Raw genomic sequence first — 23,640 nt, forward strand, 5'->3', positions numbered from 1 at the left:
TACTGCTGAATTTATTTAGGCGATAACAAAAGGGGGTTGAATACTTATTGACTCGAAGACATTACAGCTTTTCATTTTTTATTCATTTGTAAAAAAAAAAAAAAAAATACATTTGAAAAACACAATTCCACTTTGACCTTGTGTTTAGGCCAGTGACAAAATATGGAAAAAGGTCGAAGGATGTGGATCCTTCCTTCCCTCTGTAGAAAGTATGTAATTACAATAACAGCATTAAGACAAATGTGCACAGTAAGCTATAACAATGTTTATTAGGTGATCATACAAACTCATAGAAAATATTCATTCGTGCTGATAGTGGGCCATTTCTGTGGAAATGGTATTCAATATTCATAGATACAAGAGAAAGTGTCCTGACGGTTTTCTCGGAAAGTCGCTATGGCACTAGACATTGATGATTGTGCAAAAAGGTGTCGCTTTGAAAAGAGTGTTAGGATGGAGGAGTGGTTAGACACACCTTCAAACCTTACAACAGCAATAACAAGGGATAGCTTATAGCTGAATACAGAAAGAAACCAGCTGAGATACAAGGTGATACGATACTTTGATCAAAGAAATTAAACATGGGAACAAATACATAAAGTGATTGGTCAACAGGAAGAGTGTGAAGTTAGTGAGTATTTTAATGTCGGGTGCAATCCTGTCAAATAATCAACCTATATAGGTAAGGTAGCGGAGTGAAACCATGGTAACATGATGGATGGGTACAGCACTCGACATCAGAAGGTTCGTAGAGAGACCAGCTCTCAGAGAAAACACACCTCACAGTACAACTATAAGACAACTTTTCATTGTTTATAGGGCGTTGTGCGACACCACAATTCTCCATTTGTATATAAAAAAAGTCACATTCAATATAGTAGGCCAATATAATAATATAGTCAGCCACTCTCAATCTAATACTAAATTAAGTGGAAACATTCACTGAGTGGACAAAACATTAAGAACACCTGCTCTTTCCATGACAGACAATCCAGGTGAAGGCTATGATCCCTTATTGATGTCACTTGTTAAATCCACTTCAAATCAGTGTAGATGAAGGGGAGGAGACAGGTTAAAGAAGGATTTTTAAGCCTCGATACAATTGAGACATGGATTGTGTAAGTGGTGCCATTCAGATGGTCAATAGGGAAGACAAAATATTTAAGTGCCTTTGAACGGGGTATGGTAGTTGGTGCACCGATTTGTGTCAAGAACTGCAACGCTGCTGGGTTTTTCACACTCAACAGTTTCCTGTGTGTATCAAGAATGGTCCACCACCCAGGACATCCAGCCAACTGGACACAACTGTGGGGAAGCATTGGAGTCAACATGGACCAGCATCCCTGTGGAACGGTTTCGGCACCTTGTAGAGTCCATGCCCCGAAGAATTCAGGCTGTTCTGAGGGCAAAAGGGGGGTGCAACTCAATATAAAAAAACGGTTCCTAATGTTTGGTCTAGTCAGTGTTGATGTGCCGAAACATTTCAGAACAAATATCAAAGAAACATTTGATGTGTCTGGAAAGCACAAAAATAAGTGAAGAGAAAGACAGGTGATACTCAAGACTAGTAAATTCCCTTGTAAACACTTCCAACCACATGATGGTGATATGACAGCATGTTACTGCAGAGGGACTTGAAGCTGTGCAGAGTTCAATAACTCTTGCCCCCGTGACAGGGTTGAAGTGAATCCGGGTTCTGCTTCTTCTAGTTCCTCATACTTCGTTCCGCGGGACAGGAGGGAACAGCATTTCAGGAAATGTACTGGAGTCTGGAATGATGGGACTATTATTGGTCCAAGGTTTCTATGGAAAGCGCCAATCAATAGACGTTTTGGTAAAAGTGGTTCAAAGTGCTTCGTAGACAGACAGGGGTTACCAACAAGGTGTGCTGGTTACTGTATATTAGTATATTACAGCAGCATTGTCTCCTACAAAATCGATCATTGATCAACCAAATCTGGAAACAAGAAACCCACCTACCTATAATTTGAGAGGGCTATAGCAGTCAGGTTATCTACGAATACAAAAATCAGTCCTTCCTCTCTAAAGAGCACAATGATTTATTAGAAAAATACTGATTCAGATTGGCATGATCCAGCCCTGTAATCACAGCTGTATGGCTGTGGGACAGAATAACACTGTGGTTGTCATGTCAATCTCAGCTCAATGTCCCTCAGCCACAACAAAAAGATTAACACCTTTACAAAAGATTGGTAGGAATACTGAAAGTCATTTAAAGAACATATGGACAAAAGCGTTTTGGTCCACAACAAGCCACGGGGTTCAGCATGTGGAGAACATTGAGGTGACGGGTCCAAGCCAGAGGGCTCAGCATGTGGAGAACATGGAGGTGACAGGTCCTCAACAAGCCACAGGGTTCAGCATGTGGAGAACATTCCTGTGGCAGGTCCTCAACAAGCCACAGGGTTCAGCATGTGGAGAACATGGAGGTGACAGGTCCTCAACAAGCCACAGGGTTCAGCATGTGGAGAACATGGAGGTGACAGGTCCTCAACAAGCCACAGGGTTCAGCATGTGGAGAACATGGAGGTGACGGGTCCAAGCCACAGGGCTCAGCATGTGGAGAACATGGAGGTGACAGGTCCTCAACAAGCCACAGGGTTCAGCATGTGGAGAACATGGAGGTTACAGGTCCAAGCCACAGGGTTCAGCGTGTGGAGAACATGGAGGTTACAGGTCCAAGCCACAGGGCTCAGCATGTGGAGAACATGGAGGTGACAGGTCCAAGCCACAGGGTTCAGCATGTGGAGAACATGGAGGTGACAGGTCCAAGCCACAGGGTTCAGCGTGTGGAGAACATGGAGGTTACAGGTCCAAGCCACAGGGTTCAGCATGTGGAGAACATGGAGGTGACAGGTCCAAGCCAGAGGCCTCAGCATGTGGAGAACATGGAGGTTACAGGTCCAAGCCACAGGGTTCAGCATGTGGAGAACATGGAGGTTACAGGTCCAAGCCACAGGGTTCAGCATGTGGAGAACATGGAGGTTACAGGTCCAAGCCAGAGGGTTCAGCATGTGGAGAACATGGAGGTTACAGGTCCAAGCCACAGGGCTCAGCATATGGAGAACATGGAGGTGGCAGGTCCAAGCCACAGGACTCAGCATGTGGAGAACATGGAGGTGACAGGTCCAAGCCACAGGGCTCAGCATGTGGAGAACATGGAGGTGACGGGTCCAAGCCACAGGGTTCAGCATGTGGAGAACATGGAGGTGACGGGTCCAAGCCACAGGGTTCAGCATGTGGAGAACATGGAGGTTGGCAGGTCCAGCGTTGCAGAGAGTGGGGAGTATGTGGATATATGGTGGGTCATTACTCAGGACAGCGTCTGTTTGGTCTGAAGGTGGGCGGGACAGCCAGGCTAGGGCCCTAATTGGCTGGAGTCTGCAGGTGATACGATAGAATCTCACAGACCTGGATCCTGATTGGCTGTATGCTAGTTGTCGCTACAAAGCTTGCGTGCGTCGGGGGCCGTGGTCAGTCTCTCTACTGATGTGCTAGTTGGCCTGGGCCCTCTGATTGGCTAGTTGTCCTCCTCATCGTCGCTACACAGCGGGCCTGCGTCGGTGTGTGTGTCTCTCTCTCTGAGGAAGGTTTGTCTGATGGCCTCAAGCTCTGTCAGCTCTAGTCTAACCTTCTCCAGATGGAAGGTCCGGCGGTTCTGGATCTGCCTCAGGGGGAACGGATTCATGTCCACAAACGCTATGCTCATCAACTTCCTGCAGGGAGAGAGAGAGAGAGAGACGCACACACAGATACAGATGACACACAACAGGTTTCAAAATAGTTTCATATCCGGCAAGAAAGCCAACAGACTTGATCAGCATCTACAGTAAACACACAGTATTACTGGTCATTCTAATGAGTCATACATTACTCACTACACAGAGAGACAGACATTACTCAATACACAGACAGACAGACATTACTCAATACACAGACAGACAGACAGACATTACTCAATATGCAGACAGACAGACATTACTCAATGCGCAGACAGACAGACATTACTCAATACACAGACAGACAGACATTACTCAATACACAGAGAGACAGACATTACTCAATACACAGAGAGACAGACATTACTCAATACACAGAGAGACATACATTACTCAATACGCAGACAGACATTACTCAATACACAGACAGACATTACTCAATACACAGACAGACAGACAGACATTACTCAATACACAGACAGACATTACTCAATACACAGACAGACAGACAGACATTACTCAATACACAGACAGACAGACAGACATTACTCAAAACACAGACAGACAGACATTACTCAAAACACAGACATTACTCAAAACACAGACATTACTCAAAACACAGACAGACAGACATTACTCAATACACAGAGAGACAGACATTACTCAATACACAGACAGACAGACAGACATTACTCAATACACAGAGAGACAGACATTACTCAATACACAGAGAGACAGACATTACTCAATACACAGACAGACAGACATTACTCAATACACAGACAGACAGACATTACTCAATACACACAGAGAGAATATGGTAGGTTTAGAGTACTGTACCTCCAGTCCAGGATAGTTATAGTGAAATAGCGAAGGTACTTGAAGATGGCCATGGAGTCCTGAAGCTTCAGAAACTCTTCCTCCTTGTACTTGAAGAGAGCGAGGGCGAAGCGGAAGATGATCTGAGGAGAGACAGAGCCATGAAAGTCACTGTTAAATGAAACCTGAGTCAGCTTCCCAAGACAGACTCAGTCAGCTTCCCATGACAGACTCAGTCAGCTTCCCATGACAGACTCAGTCAGCTTCCCATGACAGACTCAGTCAGCTTCCCATGACAGACTCAGTCAGCTTCCCATGACAGATTCAGTCAGCTTCCCATGACAGATTCAGTCAGCTTCCTATGACAGATTCAGTCAGCTTCCCATGACAGACTCAGTCAGCTTCCTATGACAGATTAACGCTAAGTCTAAAGACCGTTACAAGTCTTCAGAGTCTGGTTCCTCTCTAGGTTTCTTCCTAGGTTCCTGTCTTCTAGGGAGTTGTTCCTAGCCACCCCTCCTAGCCTGGTTCCTCTCTAGGTTTCTTCCTAGGTTCCTGTCTTCTAGGGAGTTGTTCCTAGCCACCCCTCATAGCCTGGTTCCTCTCTAGGTTTCTTCCTAGGTTCCTGTCTTCTAGGGGAGTTGTTCCTAGCCACCCCTCATAGCCTGGTTCCTCTCTAGGTTTCTTCCTAAGTTCCTGTCTTCTAGGGAGTTGTTCCTAGCCACCCCTCCTAGCCTGGTTCCTCTCTAGGTTTCTTCCTAGGTTCCTGTCTTCTAGGGAGTTGTTCCTAGCCACTGTGCTTCTTCCTCTGCATTGCTTGCTCTGTGGGGTTTTAGTATCTGTAAAGCACTTAAGTTTATTTTTTTGTGACTGCTGATTTTAAAAGGCGTTATAAAATACATTTGATTGATTGATGTTAGATCAGGTATCAATGCCTTGTGCAATGTCCTGATCTGGTAGTAAGCCTATGGTTAGAGCTGGTATCAATGCCTTGTCCTGATCTGGTATCAATGCCTTGTCCTGATCTGGTAGTAAGCCTATGGTTAGAGCTGGTATCAATGCCTTGTCCTGATCTGGTAGTAAGCCTATGGTTAGAGCTGGTATCAATGCCTTGTCCTGATCTGGTAGTAAACCTATGGTTAGAGCTGGTATCAATGCCTTGTCCTGAGCACATCAACACCATTATCCCATGTCATGACTGTCCTGATCAGGTCAGGGTACAGGAGACCACCACCCTACAGATTATCTCCCAAACCCCCAACAGAGGAGGAGAGATCTAGGGGTCTGAAGATGTGGGGGTTTTATGACACCTCATGCCCATAATACAGAGAAATTCCTTTGTCCTAACAATGGAGAACTGGCCTCAGAACATTAAACATGCAATAAAGGGACTTTGGAACAATGGTTTCCGTCAGCCACAATGGTGGTTATGACGAAAAGTGGAATATTAAAATGTATGTAACTTTTGTATTTGTTTTTAAAGGTTAAGAGATGACGTTATTATGAAAACATTGTACCTTTAAGAGTTTTCCCAGTATATGCCTGATGTTTATACATTGTACGCTGTTTGGAAAATATCCAAATCAAACAGAATGTTTTGATAAAGATGAAATGTGAAGTTAGTGTCTAAAATCGGATTTTTAGCCAAATCTAAGCCTTGCCCCCTTTACTTGGTCCGCCCAGAGAATTGCCCTAAAGGCTGTTACACCCACTTCTGACCCGAGGGTATAAGACAGGAGAGTGAAGAATTAACAGAGAAGACTATTGACCCCAAGCTGCAGCTAAGGTCTAACAAAGTCGACGAACCCCAAAACGAAACACAAGGTTGAAGACAAAGAAATATTTTTCTACACGAGCTACGGACGAGTAGCTGTGTCTAAGCGGGTGAATTCAAGCCGAACCACCCAGCCTCCACTCTCCATTGAATCGTGGTATCGACACCACTCGAGCCGAAGCTGTGAGCTCTGAGCTACAGAGCTGTCTGTCCTCAGAAGACCCCTTTCCGATCAAGGGTGAGGATCAGACCACTTAGCCAAGAAGGACACTGACATCGTGAGGACAACCAGAGAGTTGCGCCGGAGAACTGCGTCATTTAGAAGCCTAAACGACCCACGCGGAGCTTCCCACCTGAGAACTCCAACACGTAATTACATCATTATATTCTGACCCATAAGAGTGGCAGTTCGGGGCAAGGCTAGTTAAATAAGCATGGCTGACAAATGAACCCAAATGTATATTTCTCTCGTGTACTTCCTTTCTTTCTCTCTCTTTAAAATCCCCATTTTGGGTAACAAGCGCCATAGTGTGTTGGCCCGTTATACTAAGTCCTAATCAATAGCTAGACTGTGTTTTGTGTATGTGCATTTTTATCATCATTTTAGCTTGCTAGTAAATAAATATTCAACTAAGATTGGTGTGGTAAATTCAGTGGTAAAGCCCGAGTCCGTGCAGATTCCCGGATTATACGACTTTCAGATTATGAGACTGTAGAGGAAATTGATTAATTTAGCGACTGTTGTAATCGAAATTCTGATATCCTTTGAGTTAATTTGGGAAATAGAAACTCAATCAAAACAATGTTCCCATGGTGCCCCAGGTTAATGAGTTAATAATTGCTTGATTCATTGCTTAATTCATTTAATCACGTAATTATAAACCGTTAATCATTCGATGAGCAACAGTCGTCACATTAACTAATACAACGTCACGACACCCAGAAACCCTAGACCCACTCCAATTTGCATACTGCCCCAACAGATCCACAGATGATCCACTGCCCTTTCCCACCTGGACAAAAGGAACACCTATGTGAGAATGCTATTCATTGATTACAGCTCAGCGTTCAACACCATAGTGCCCTCAAAGCTCATCACTAACCTAAGGACCCTGGGACTAAACACCTCCCTCTGCAACTGGATCCTGGACTTCCTGACGGGCCGCCCACAACACATCCATCACGCTCATCCTCAACACGGGGGCCCCTCAGGGGTGCGTGCTCAGTCCCCTCCTGTACTCCCTGTTCACGACTCCAACACCATCATTAAGTTTGCCGATGACACAACAGTGGTAGGCCTGATCACCGACAACGATGAGACAGCCTATAAGGAGGAGGTCAGAGACCTGGTCGTGTGGTGCCAGGACAACAACCTCTCCCTCAAAGTGATCAAGACAAAGGAGATGATTGTGGACTACAGGAAAAAGAGGACCGAGCACGCCCCCATTCACATCGATGGGGCTGTAGTGGAACAGGTTGAGAGCTTGAAGTTCCTTAGTGTCCACATCACCAACAAATTAACATGGTCCAAGCACACCAAGACAGTCATGAAGAGGGCACGACAAAACCTATTCCCCCTCAGGAGACTGAACACATTTGACATGGGTCCTCTGATCCTCAAAAGGTTCTACAGCTGCACCATCGAGAGCATCCTTACGGGTTGCATCACTGCCTAGTATGGCAACTACTCGGCCTCCGACCGCAAGGCACTACAGAGGGTAGTGCGAATGGCCCAGTACATCATTGGGGCCAAGTTTCCTGCCATCCAGGACCTCTATACCAGGCAGTGTCAGAGGAAGGGCCTAAAAATTGTGAAAGACTCCAGCCACCCTAGTCATAGACTGTTCTCTGTGCTACCGCACGGCAAGTGGTACCGGAGCGCCAAGTCTAGGTCCAAGAGGCTTCTAAACAGCTTCTACCCCCAAGCCATCAGACTGCTGAACAGCTTCTACCCCCAAGCCATCAGACTGCTGAACAGCTTCTACCCTCAAGCCATCAGACTGCTGAACAGCTTCTACCCCCAAGCCATCAGACTGCTGAACAGCTTCTACCCCCAAGCCATTAGACTGCTGAACAGCTTCTACCCCCAAGCCATTAGACTGCTGAACAGCTTCTACCCCCAAGCCATTAGACTGCTGAACAGCTTCTACCCCCAAGCCATTAGACTGCTGAACAGCTTCTACCCCCAAGCCATTAGACTGCTGAACAGCTTCTACCCCCAAGCCATTAGACTGCTGAACAGCTTCTACCCCCAAGCCATCAGACTGCTGAACAGCTTCTACCCCCAAGCCATCAGACTGCTGAACAGCTTCTACCCCCAAGCCATCAGACTGCTGAACAGCTTCTACCCCCAAGCCATTAGACTGCTGAACAGCTTCTACCCTCAAGCCATTAGACTGCTGAACAGCTTCTACCCTCAAGCCATTAGACTGCTGAACAGCTTCTACCCCCAAGCCATTAGACTGCTGAACAGCTTCTACCCCCAAGCCATTAGACTGCTGAACAGCTTCTACCCCCAAGCCATTAGACTGCTGAACAGCTTCTACCCCCAAGCCATCAGACTGCTGAACAGCTTCTACCCCCAAGCCATTAGACTGCTGAACAGCTTCTACCCCCAAGCCATCAGACTGCTGAACAGCTTCTACCCTCAAGCCATCAGACTGCTGAACAGCTTCTACCCCCAAGCCATCAGACTGCTGAACAGCTTCTACCCCCAAGCCATTAGACTGCTGAACAGCTTCTACCCCCAAGCCATTAGACTGCTGAACAGCTTCTACCCCCAAGCCATTAGACTGCTGAACAGCTTCTACCCCCAAGCCATCAGACTGCTGAACAGCTTCTACCCCCAAGCCATCAGACTGCTGAACAGCTTCTACCCCCAAGCCATCAGACTGCTGAACAGCTTCTACCCCCAAGCCATAAGACTCCTGAACATCTAGTCTGATGGCTACCCAGACTATTCACATTGCCATTATTTCTTAAAACAGCATTGTTGGTTAGGGGCTTGTAAGTAAGCATTTCACTGTAACCTGTTGAATTCGGCACATGTGACAAATACGATTTGATCTGGTAGTAAGCCTATGGTTAGATCTGGTATCAATGCCTCGTCCCGATCTGGTATCAATGCCTCGTCCCGATCTGGTATCAATGCCTCGTCCCGATCTGGTATCAATGCCTCGTCCCGATCTGGTATCAATGCCTCGTCCCGATCTGGTATCAATGCCTCGTCCCGATCTGGTATCAATGCCTCGTCTTGATCTGGTATCAATGCCTCGTCTTGATCTGGTATCAATGCCTCGTCCTGATCTGGTATCAATGCCTCGTCCTGATCTGGTATCAATGCCTCGTCCTGATCTGGTATCAATGCCTCGTCCTGATCTGGTAGAGACGGGCACTTCGCTGAGTGATGTGAATCATTAACTATTTAGAAGACAACTGTGGGGCCCCAGAAGTTCCTTCTTGTTTCAGCTCGAAGGTTTGTTAAGTTAAAAAGGGGCCTCTCCATGAGGCTGGGATTCAGTTAAAAAGGGACTCTCCATGAGGCTGGGATTCAGTTAAAAAGGGACTCTCCATGAGGCAGGAATTCCACCTACCCTGTTAACCAGTCCTACCACCCTACCCTGTTAACCTTCCTACCACTCTAACCAGTTAACCAATCAACCCAGTTAACCATCCTACCACTCTACTATGTTAACCATGCTACCACTCTAACCAGTTAACCAGTTAACCAGTTAACCACTCTAACCAGTTAACCATCCTACCACTCTAACCAATCAACCCTGTTAACCATCCTACCACTCCACTCCGTTAACCATCCTACCACTCTACTATGTTAACCATCCTACCCTGTTTAACATGCTACCACTCTACTATGCTAACCATGCTACCCATCCTACCACTCTACCATGTTAACCATCCCACCACTCTACCCTGTTAACCATCCTACCACTCTACCATGTTAACCATCCTACCACTCTGTTAACCATTCTACCAATCTACTATGTCAACCATCCTACACTGTTAAACATGCTACCACTCTACTATGTTAACCATGCTACCCATCCTACCACTCTACCATGTTAACCATCCTACCACTCTACCATGTTAACCATCCTACCACTCTGTTAACCATTCTACCAATCTACTATGTCAACCATCCTACCCTGTTAAACATGCTACCACTCTACTATGTTAACCATGCTACCCTGTTAACCATACTACTACTCTATGTTAACCATCCTACCACTCTGTTAACTATCCTACCACTCTATGTTAACCATGCTACCCTGTTAACCATCCTACCACTCTACTATGTTAACCATGCTACCCTGTTAACCATCCTACCACTCTACTATGTTAACCATCCTACCCTGTTTAACATGCTACCACTCTACTATGCTAACCATGCTACCCATCCTACCACTCTACCATGTTAACCATTCTACCACTCTACCCTGTTAACCATCCTACCACTCTACCCTGTTAACCATCCTACCACTCTACCATGTTAACCATCCTACCACTCTGTTAACCATTCTACCAATCTATGTTAACCATGCTACCCTGTTAACCATCCTACCACTCTACTATGTTAACCATGCTACCCTGTTAACCATGCTACCACTCTACTATGTTAACCATCCTACCACTCTACCCTGTTAACCATTCTACCACTCTACCCTGTTAACCATCCTACCACTCTACTATGTTAACCATCCTACCACTCTACTATGTTAACCATCCTACCACTCTACTATGTTAACCATCCTACCACTCTACTATGTTAACCATCCTACCACTCTACTATGTTAACCATCCTACCACTCCACTATGTTAACCATCCTACCACTCCACTATGTTAACCATCCTACCACTCCACTATGTTAACCATCCTACCACTCTACCATGTTAACCATCCTACTACTCTACCATGTTAACCATCCTACCACTCTACCATGTTAACCATCCTACCACTCTACCATGTTAACCATCCTACCACTCTACCATGTTAACCATCCTACCACTCTGCTACGTTAACCATCCTACCACTCTACCCTGTTAACCATCCTACCACTCTACCCTGTTAACCATCCTACCACTCTACCCTGTTAACCATCCTACCACTCTACTATGTTAACCATCCTACCACTCTGCTACGTTAACCATCCTACCACTCTACCCTGTTAACCATCCTACCACTCTACCCTGTTAACCATCCTACCACTCCACTATGTTAACCATCCTACCACTCTACTATGTTAACCATCCTACCACTCCACTATGTTAACCATCCTACCACTCTACTATGTTAACCATCCTACCACTCTACTATGTTAACCATCCTACCACTCTACCCTGTTAACCATCCTACCACTCTACTATGTTAACCATCCTACCACTCTACTATGTTAACCATCCTACCACTCTACTATGTTAACCATCCTACCACTCTACTATGTTAACCATCCTACCACTCTACCAAGTTAACCATCCTACCACTCTACCAAGTTAACCATCCTACCACTCTACCAAGTTAACCATCCTACCACTCTACCAAGTTAACCATCCTACCACTCTACCAAGTTAACCATCCTACCACTCTACCAAGTTAACCATCCTACCACTCTACCAAGTTAACCATCCTACCACTCTACCATGTTAACCATCCTACCACTCTACCATGTTAACCATCCTACCACTCTACCATGTTAACCATCCTACCACTCTACTATGTTAACCATCCTACCACTCTACTATGTTAACCATCCTACCACTCTACTATGTTAACCATCCTACCACTCTACTATGTTAACCATCCTACCACTCTACTATGTTAACCATCCTACCACTCTACTATGTTAACCATCCTACCACTCTACTCTGTTAACCATCCTACCACTCTACTATGTTAACCATCCTACCACTCTACTATGTTAACCATCCTACCACTCTACTATGTTAACCATCCTACCACTCTACTATGTTAACCATCCTACCACTCTACCCTGTTAACCATCCTACCACTCCACTCTGTTAACCATCCTAGGTAGTAGTAGAAGGGGGTGGTTAACCATCCTACCACTCTACTATGTTAACCATCCTACCACTCTACCATGTTAACCATCCTACCACTCTACCATGTTAACCATCCTACCACTCTACCATGTTAACCATCCTACCACTCTACCATGTTAACCATCCTACCACTCCACTATGTTAACCATCCTACCACTCTACCATGTTAACCATCCTACCACTCCACTATGTTAACCATTCTACCCTGTTTTTCATTTTTATTTAACCGTTATTTAAGCAGGCAAGTCAGTGAAGAACAAATTCTTATTTACAATGACGGCCTACCAAAAGGCAAAAGACTCCCTGCGGGGACGGGGGCCTGGGATTAAAAAAAAATAAAAAATAACATATACAGCAAATATAGGACAAAACACATCACAACAAGAGAGACACCACAACACTACATAAAGAGAGACCTAAGACAACAACATAGCAAAGCAGCAACACAACATGACAACACAACATGGTAGCAACACAACATGACAACACAACATGGTAGCAACACAACATGACAACACAACATGGTAGCAACACAACATGACAACACAACATGGTAGCAACACAACATGACAACACAACATGGTAGCAACACAACATGACAACACAACATGGTAGCAACACAACAACACAGCATGGTAGCAACACATGACAACAACATGGTAGCAACACAACATGGCAACAACATGGTAGCAGCACAACATGGCAACAACATGGTAGCAACACAACATGGCAACAACATGGTAGCAACACAACATGACAACACAGCATGGTAGCAACACAACATGACAACAGCATGGTAGCAACACAACATGACAACAGCATGGTAGCAACACAGCATGGTAGCAACACAACATGACAACAGCATGGTAGCAACACAACATGACAACAACATGGTAGCAACACAACATGGTAGCAGAACAAAACATGGTACAAACATTATTGGGCACAGACAACAGCACAAAGGGCAAGAAGGAAGAGACAACAATACATCACGCAAAGCAGCCACAACTGTCAGTAAGAGTCCATGATTGAGTTTTTGAATGAAGAGATGGAGATAAAACTGTCCAGTTTGAGTGTTTGTTGCAGCTCGTTCCAGTCGCAAGCTGCAGCGAACTGAAAAGAGGAGCGACCCAGGGATGTGTGCGCTTTGGGGACCTTTAACAGAATGTGACTGGCTGAACGGGTGTTGTATGTGGAGGATGAGGGCTGCAGTAGATATCTCAGATAGGGGGGAGTGAACGGGTGTTGTATGTGGAGGATGAGGGCTGCAGTAGATATCTCAGATAGGGGGGAGTGAGGCTTAAGAGGGTTTAATAAATAAGCATCAACCAGTGGGTCTTGAGACGGGTTTACAGAGACGACCAGTTTACAGAGGAGTATAGAGTGCAGTGATGTGTCCTATAAGGAGCATTGGTGGCAAATCTGATGGCCGAATGGTAAAGAACATCTAGCCGCTCGAGAGCACCCTTACCTGCCAGTCTATAAGTTATGTCTCTGTAATCTAGCATGGGTAGGATGGTCATCTGAATCAGGGTTAGTTTGGCAGCTGGGGTGGAAGAGGACCAATTACGACAGAGGAAACCAAGTTTAGATTTAACTTTAGCCTGCAGCTTTCATATGTGCTGAGAGAAGGACAGTGTACCGTCTAGCCAGACTCCCAAGTACTGGTATGAGGTGACTACCTCAAGCTCTAAACCCTCAGAGGTAGTAATCACACCTGTGGGGAGAGGGGCATTCTTCTTACCAAACCACATGACCATTGTTTTGGAGGTGTTCAGAACAAGGTTTAGGGTAGAGAAAGCTTGTTGGATACTAAGAAAGCTTTGTTGTAGAGCATTTAGCACAAAATCCAGGGAGGGGCCAGCTGAGTATAAGACTGTATCATCAGCATATAAATGGAAGAGAGAGCTTCCTACTGCCTGAGCTGTGTTGTTGATGTAAATTGAGAAGAGCGTGGGGCCTAGGACTGAGCCTTGGGGTACTCCCTTGGTGACAGGCAGTGGCTGAGACAGCAGATGTTCTGACTTTATACACTGCACTCTTTGAGAGAGGTAGTTAGCAAACCAGGCCAAAGACCCCTCAGAGACAACAATACTCCTTAGCCGGCCAACAGGAATGGAATGGTCCAAAAGCTTTGGCCAAGTTAATAAATATAGTAGCACAACAGGAACTTTAAGGTTGCAGTGACACATCCATAACCTGAGTGGAAACCAGATTGCATACCAGACAGAATAATATAGACATCAAGAAAGCCAGTCAGTTGATTATTGACAAGTTTTTCAACACTTTTGATAAACAGGGCAAAATAGAAATAGGCCTATAACAGTTAGGATCAGCTTGATCTCCCCTTTAACCTCTACGGGCCACGGGGGCAGTATTGAGAATTTTGAAAAAAATATGTGCCCATTTTTAACTGCCTCCTACACCAACTCAGAAGCTAGGATATGCATATTATTAACACATTCGGATAGAAAACACTCTGAATTTTCTAAAACAGTTTGAATGGTGTCTGTTAGTATAACAAAACTCAAATTGCAGGCAAAAACCTGAGAAAAATAGATTTAAAAAAATGAGAATTTTGTGGCTGTACTATTTAGTGTCATTGTTTATTAGATACCATAGTGAGAAAGGATTCAGTTCGCAACTCCTACGGCTTCCACTAGATGTCAGCGATCTTTATAAAGTTGTTTGAAGCTTCTATGATTAACAGGGAGCAAATTAGAATGCATTGAAGTTGACGTCCCTGGGATGTCGTCACTTCCATTATGGCCTGCACCTGCGCAATCATGAGACACGAGACATTTAAAAAAAACGTTTTTCTAGACACAGGTGAGGTCGGGTTGAAACATTACTGATGTTTCACGTTAAAAATGGCTCTAAAGATTGATGCTAAACAACGTTTGACATGTTTGAACAAACGTAAATAGATTATTTTTATAACTTTTTTAACTTTTCGCCGTGACTTCACACACCCCCCCCGCGCTACTTTTTAGTAGCCACCGAAGCGCTAACAACATGGAACAACTTGGAGTTATTTGGACATCAATTATGAACTTTGTCAAAAGAAACCACATTTGTTGTGGACCTGGAATTCCTGGAACTGCCAATGGATGAAGATAATCAAAGGTAATGGATTATTGACAATAGTATTATTGATATTACATGGTTACAAGATGATGCTAAGCTAATTAGGCTAGCTTATTGTTCTTAGCACAGCACCCGGTTTATTGCAACTTGTGATTTCCCAGTAAAGTTATTTTGAAATCTGGCAAGACAGTATCATTTATGAAATGTTAAACTATAATTATTTGAATGACAATATTATAATTTACCAATGTTTTCGAATAGTAATTTTGAAAATTGTAACTTTGTTCACCGGAAGCATTTCAGAGAAGAAAAAAATCAGAATTTCACCGCTACTGTAAAATGCGGTTTTTGGATATAAATATGAACTTGATGGAACAAAAAATGCATGTATTGTATAACATAATGTCCTAGGAGTGTCATCTGATGGAGATTGTCAAAGGTTGGTGCATAATTTTAGCTGGTTTCTGCTTTTGGTGACGCCTGACCTTGAATTGAAAATGGATGTTTGTACTTTTGTGGCTATGTACTGTCCTAACATAATCTAACTTTATGCTTTTGCCGTAAAGCCTCTTTGAAAATCGAACAATGTGGTTAGATTAAGGAGATGTTTATCTTTTAAATGGTGTAAAATAGTTGATTGTTTGAGAAATTGAAATTATTAGATTTTTGATGTTTTGAATTTCCAGCCTTGCTAGCAATCCCGTCTCAGGGTTCATTGCTAACCCGTGGCCTCAACAGGTTTTAAATAAAGGATGAACTGTGGCTGCCTTCCAAGCAATGGGAACCTCCCCAGAGAGGAGAGACAGGTTAAAAAGGTCAGAGATAGGCTTGGCGATGATAGGGGCAGCAACCTTAAAGAAGAAAGGGTCTAAACCATCTGACCCAGATGTTTTTTGGGGTCAAGTTTCAGGAGCTCCTTTAGCACCTCGGACTCAGTGACCGCCTGCAGGGAGAAACCTTGTAGCGGGGCAGGGAAAAAGCGAGAGAAGCATCGGGGATAGTCGCATTAGAAGGGGTGGGAGATGAGGAAATGTTGGACAGGCAAGGAGGCATACTACCAATCCTACCCTGTTACCCATCCTATCCTGTTAACCATCCTACCATTATACCCTGTTAACCATCCTACTATCCTACCCTGTTAACCATTTTACCATGTCATCCAGCCTACCTTCGGTCCCTCGTACAGGAAGGCATCCCAGATCTTGAAGAGGAGGTCAGAGTTCACGGAGTCTACGAAGAGGACCAAGAACCAGTTGAAGGTAATGAGGGAGGAGTCAACCTTGTAGAGGTCAAAGTGGGCGTGGAGTCTGGGCAGCTTCTCACTCAGCAGGTCCTTAAAAACACGCTGGTCCACCTAGAGGTGAAAGAACATACAGGGGTCACCTCAGTCCCTAACCTCAACACTAATTCAGCAGGTCCTTGAACACTCGGTGGTCCTCAGAGAGAGGACAGACAGAGGACATACAGGTAGGGACGTCAAATGTTCAGCCAGCTGCACAGACACACTGGCATTAAACAAAGCATGTGTGTGTCTATGTATGCTGATGATTCAACCATATACGCATCAGCAACCACAGCTAATGAAGTCACTGAAACCCTTAACAAAGAGTTGCAGTCTGTTTTGGAATGGTTGGCCAGTAATAAACTGGTCCTGAACATCTCTAAAACTAAGAGCATTGTATTTGGTACAAATCCTCCCCTAAGTTCTAGACCTCAGCTGAATCTGGTAATGAATGGTGTGGCTGTTAAACAAGTTGAGGAGACTAAATTACTTGGCGTTACCTTAGATTGTAAACTGTCATGGTCAAAACATATAGATTCAATGGTTGTAAAGATGAGGAGAGGTCTGGCCGTAATAAGGAGATGCTCAGATTTTTTTACACCACACAAAGCAAGTTCTGCAGGCTCTAGTTTTGTCTTATCTTGATTATTGTCCAGTCATGTGGTCCAGTGCTGCAAGGAAAGACCTAGTTAAGCTGCAGCTGACCCAGAACAGAGCGGCACATTCTGCTCTTAACTGTAATCAGAGGGCTGATATAAATACTATGCTGCCAATCTCTCTTGGCTAAGAGTTGAGGAGAGACTGACTGCATCACTTCTTTTTATAAGAAACATGAATCTGTTGAAAATCCCAAATTGTTTGCATAGTCAACTTACAAACAGCTCTGACACACACACTTATCCCACCAAACTTGCCACCAGGGGTCTTTTCATAGTCCCCAAATCCAGAACAAATTCAAGAAAGCGTACAGTATTATATAGAGCCCTTATTGCATGGAACTTCCTTCCATCTCATATTGCTCAAATAAACAACAAACCTGGTTTCAAAAACAGATAAAGCAACACCTTGCGGTATAACGCCTCTCCCCTATTTGACCTAGACAGATTGTGTGGATTGATATGTAGGCTGTGTGTGCCTTTAAAAACAAATGTATGTAGTTCTGTCCTTGAGCTGTTCTTGTCTAATGATGTTCTGTATTATGTTTCATGTTTTGTGTGGAACCCCAGGAAGAGTAGTTTCTGCTTTTGGAACAGCTAATGGGGATCCTAATAAAATACCAAATACCCTATGGACGCTCCAGTGTAGTGGTTAAATTGTGCTTACACAAAACATTAGGGTTAACAGGAGTTCTTCTAAGATCCTCGAAGAACCTTAGGGTTCTTGGCTATGACATAACTCCACCAGTCCACGTGTTTTTTTAATCAATTAGTATATTTCAGTTTAACCACAATATTTGTTGTATTATTTGTTCTGTCTTTTCAGGTGGATTAAACTAAAATTGCAACCAACTTTCTAAGGCTTGTTTAAAAAATTATGATATTTTGGAGATTATTTCCTTTTCAAACAACCGAAAGTGAGCAGGTGTAATCTGAATAAAGGGAAAAAGGCCTTTCTTGAACAAAGGATGAGACATTCTTACCAATTTACTAGAGAACCTGTTTGAATTTAAGTATAACTTTTGTATGACTGATGCCTTTAGTGAGAGGTCTAATGCTTTAATATTTAATAATTTCTGCCCTCCGAATTCATATTCGTTATATAAATAGGCCCTTTTAATTTTGTCTGGCTTGCCATTCCAAATAAAATTGAATATGTTTTGTTCATATCATTTAAAAAGCAGGTCACTAGGTATATGCAAAACCATAAACAAATAGGTAAACTGTGATATGACTAAAGAGAAAATCAGGGTGATTTCTCCACAAATAGACAGGTATTTTCCTTTCCATGGTAGCAAGATCTTATCTATTTTTTAACTTTCTATAAAAATGTATTGGAGTGAGATCATTTCTTTCTTTTGGAATTTGTATACCGAGTATGTCCACATCACCATCAGACCACTTAATTGGTAAACTACACGATATTGTAAAATTTGCATTTTTTTAGTGATCCAATACGTAATATAGTACACTGATCATAATTTGGTTTTAATCCAGAGAGGATAGCAAAAGTATCTAGATCCTCTATGAGGCCGTGGAGAGATTCTAATTGTGGTTTTAAAAGAAAACATGAATCATCGGCGTACAATGACACCTTAGTTTTTAATCCACGGATTTCTAATCCCTTAATATTATTGTTTGAACTAATCTTAACAGCTAACATTTCAATGGCAATAACAAATAGATATGCCGATAGTGGACAACCTTGTTTTACTCCTCTAGATAGTTTAAAACTTTCTGAGATGTAGCCATTATGTAGCCATTATTTACTATTTTACACTATACATAACTTTAACCCATTTTATAAAAGATTCCCCAAAATTGAAATATTCTACGCATTTATATATATTTATATATAAACTCCAGTCGTACTTTATCAAAAGCCTTTTCAAAATCAGCTATGAAAACCAGGCCTGGTGTCCCCGATATTTCATAGTATTCTATTATTTCCAGTACTTGTCTTATATTATCTCCAATGTATCATCCATGTAAAACACCTGTCTGATTAGGATGAATAATATCTGACAATACTTCTTTAATTCTATGCGCCAAGCATTTTGCTAGGATATTTGCATCACAACACTGAAGTGTAAGAGGTCTCAATTTTTTTTAATGGACTGGATCTTTATATATACACCATTTGGGTCCCGTTTCAGTAATAATGATATCAGACCTTCTTGTTGAGTGTCTGATAATCTACCATTTATATAGGAGTGGTTAAAACATGCTAATAATGGTCCTCTAAGTGAATCAATAAAGGTTTGGTATACTTCCACTGGTGTGCCATCCAGCCCTGGAGTTTTCCAATCCTTAAAAAGGCCCCAATTGCATCTAGAAGTTCCTCCTCTGTAATTTGGCTTCACATGAGTCTTTCTGTACAGATGTTCATTTTACATTATTATTAGGAAAAAAATCCATACAATTAGTTTCAGTTAGTGGAGATGGAGGAGCCTGAAACGAAAACAAATTGTTAAGGTACTTCACTTCCTCTTTCAAAATATAATTCGGAGAATCATGCATGGCTCCATTTGTAAAAAGTTGTAATAATTTTTTTTGGTAGCATTTCTATATGTAAGATATGAACCAAATAATTTGGTTCATTTTTCCCAATATTCCATCCAGTTCGCTTTATTTTTTATAATATATTACACTGTATCTTTCTTCAATAAGTTCCTCCATTTCTTTTAGTTTTTCCTCTTAACTTATTCTGTGCCTCTATGGTACCGTTTTTATTGCTATCTAACTGTACTGTTAGTTCTTCCATTTCCTTTGTTAATATGGACTCCTTTGACCTAAATTGCTTTTGTTTTATAGATGAGTACTGAATTGCACGGCCTCTAAAGGCACATTTAAAAGTGTCCCATACAATAAGGGGATCTGCTGTACCTATGTTATGTCTGAAAAAGTCAGTTATAAATTCTTCTGTCTTAGTTCTAAACAATTTATCATCTAGTAGGCTTTGATTAAACTTCCAATATCCTCGCCCACGTGGAAATTCTGTAAGAGTAATATATATGCCAATTATGTGATGATCCGACCGCATTCTGTCCCCTATCAACACATTTTAAACTTTTGGTGCCAGAGAGAATGGCATAAGAAAGTAGTCAAGACGACTAGCTTGATTAAGCCTCCTCCATGTATATCTCACTAGGTCAGGATATTAAACCTCCTCCATGTATATCTCACTAGGTCAGGATATTAAACCTCCTCCATGTATATCTCACTAGGTCAGGATATTAAACCTCCTCCATCTCACTAGGTCAGGATATTAAACCTCCTCCATGTATATCTCACTAGGTCAGGATATTAAACCTCCTCCATGTATATCTCACTAGGTCAGGATATTAAACCTCCTCCATGTATATCTCACTAGGTCAGGATATTAAACCTTCTCCATGATTATCTCACTAGGTCAGGATATTAAACCTCCTCCATGTATATCTCACTAGGTCAGGATATTAAACCTCCTCCATGTATATCTCACTAGGTCAGGATATTAAACCTCCTCCATGTATATCTCACTAGGTCAGGATATTAAACCTCCACCATGTATATCTCACTAGGTCAGGATATTAAACCTCCTCCATGTATATCTCACTAGGTCAGGATATTAAACCTCCTCCATGTATATCTCACTAGGTCAGGATATTAAACCTCCTCCATGTATATCTCACTAGGTCAGGATATTAAACCTCCTCCATGTATATCTCACTAGGTCAGGATATTAAACCTCCTCCATGTATATCTCACTAGGTCAGGATATTAAACCTCCTCCATGTATATCTCACTAGGTCAGGATATTAAACCTCCTCCATGTATATCTCAATTGGTCAGGATATTAAACCTCCTCCATGTATATCTCACTAGGTCAGGGTATTAAACCTCCTCCATGTATATCTCACTAGGTCAGGATATTAAACCTCCTCCATGTATATCTCACTAGGTCAGGATATTAAACCTCCTCCATGTATATCTCACTAGGTCAGGATATTAAACCTCCTCCATGTATATCTCACTAGGTCAGGATATTAAACCTCCACCATGTATATCTCACTAGGTCAGGATATTAAACCTCCTCCATGTATATCTCACTAGGTCAGGATATTAAACCTCCTCCATGTATATCTCACTAGGTCAGGATATTAAACCTCCTCCATGTATATCTCACTAGGTCAGGATATTAAACCTCCTCCATGTATATCTCACTAGGTCAGGGTATTAAACCTCCTCCATGTATATCTCACTAGGTCAGGGTATTAAACCTCCTCCATCTCACTAGGTCAGGATATTAAACCTCCTCCATGTATATCTAACTAGGTCAGGGTATTAAACCTCCTCCATGTATATCTCACTAGGTCAGGATATTAAACCTCCTCCATGTATATCTAACTAGGTCAGGATATTAAACCTCCTCCATGTATATCTCACTAGGTCAGGATATTAAACCTCCTCCATGTATATCTCACTAGGTCAGGATATTAAACCTCCTCCATGTATATCTCACTAGGTCAGGATATTAAACCTCCTCCATGTATATCTCACTAGGTCAGGATATTAAACCTCCTCCATGTATATCTCACTAGGTCAGGATATTAAACCTCCTCCATCTCACTAGGTCAGGATATTAAACCTCCTCCATGTATATCTCACTAGGTCAGGATATTAAACCTCCTCCATGTATATCTCACTAGGTCAGGATATTAAACCTCCTCCATGTATATCTCACTAGGTCAGGATATTAAACCTCCTCCATGTATATCTCACTAGGTCAGGATATTAAACCTCCTCCATGTATATCTCACTAGGTCAGGACATTAAACCTCCATGTATATCTCACTAGGTCAGGATATTAAACCTCCTCCATGTATATCTCACTAGGTCAGGATATTAAACCTCCTCCATGTATATCTCACTAGGTCAGGATATTAAACCTCCTCCATGTATATCTCACTAGGTCAGGGTATTAAACCTCCTCCATGTATATCTCACTAGGTCAGGATATTAAACCTCCTCCATGTATATCTCACTAGGTCAGGATATTAAACCTCCTCCATGTATATCTCACTAGGTCAGGATATTAAACCTCCTCCATGTATATCTCACTAGGTCAGGATATTAAACCTCCTCCATGTATATCTCACTAGGTCAGGATATTAAACCTCCATGTATATCTCACTAGGTCAGGATATTAAACCTCCTCCATGTATATCTCACTAGGTCAGGGTATTAAACCTCCTCCATGTATATCTCACTAGGTCAGGGTATTAAACCTCCTCCATGTATATCTCACTAGGTCAGGATATTAAACCTCCTCCATGTATATCTCACTAGGTCAGGATATTAAACCTCCTCCATGTATATCTCACTAGGTCAGGGTATTAAACCTCCACCATGTATATCTCACTAGGTCAGGATATTAAACCTCCTCCATGTATATCTCACTAGGTCAGGATATTAAACCTCCTCCATGTATATCTCACTAGGTCAGGATATTAAACCTCCTCCATGTATATCTCACTAGGTCAGGATATTAAACCTCCTCCATGTATATCTCACTAGGTCAGGATATTAAACCTCCTCCATCTCACTAGGTCAGGATATTAAACCTCCTCCATCTCACTAGGTCAGGATATTAAACCTCCTCCATGTATATCTCACTAGGTCAGGATATTAAACCTCCTCCATGTATATCTCACTAGGTCAGGATATTAAACCTCCTCCATGTATATCTCACTAGGTCAGGATATTAAACCTCCTCCATGTATATCTCACTAGGTCAGGGTATTAAACCTCCTCCATGTATATCTCACTAGGTCAGGATATTAAACCTCCTCCATGTATATCTCACTAGGTCAGGATATTAAACCTCCTCCATGTATATCTCACTAGGTCAGGATATTAAACCTCCTCCATGTATATCTCACTAGGTCAGGATATTAAACCTCCTCCATGTATATCTCACTAGGTCAGGATATTAAACCTCCTCCATGTATATCTCACTAGGTCAGGATATTAAACCTCCTCCATGTATATCTCACTAGGTCAGGATATTAAACCTCCTCCATGTATATCTCACTAGGTCAGGATATTAAACCTCCATGTATATCTCACTAGGTCAGGATATTAAACCTCCATGTATATCTCACTAGGTCAGGATATTAAACCTCCATGTATATCTCACTAGGTCAGGATATTAAACCTCCTCCA

At 42.6% G+C, this 23,640-nt stretch overlaps 1 protein-coding gene across 1 annotated transcript in view; it reads right to left on the minus strand.

The window, feature by feature from the left end:
• Positions 1 to 2,042: 2,042 nt before the first annotated feature.
• The window catches only part of tbc1d2b (TBC1 domain family, member 2B), a 92,530-nt gene continuing 70,932 nt past the window's right edge, over positions 2,043 to 23,640 (minus strand). The window contains exons 14-16 of the mRNA XM_029751995.1: positions 16,664 to 16,849; positions 4,581 to 4,702; positions 2,043 to 3,737 (exon numbers count right to left, since the gene is read on the minus strand). Coding sequence (XP_029607855.1) covers positions 3,542 to 3,737; positions 4,581 to 4,702; positions 16,664 to 16,849 — 504 coding nt within the window. The 3' untranslated portion in view covers positions 2,043 to 3,541. The remainder of the gene's footprint in view (positions 3,738 to 4,580; positions 4,703 to 16,663; positions 16,850 to 23,640) is intronic.

Source organism: Salmo trutta, chromosome 4 (assembly GCF_901001165.1).
Source record: "Salmo trutta chromosome 4, fSalTru1.1, whole genome shotgun sequence".
Classification (NCBI taxonomy): Eukaryota; Metazoa; Chordata; class Actinopteri; order Salmoniformes; family Salmonidae; genus Salmo; species Salmo trutta.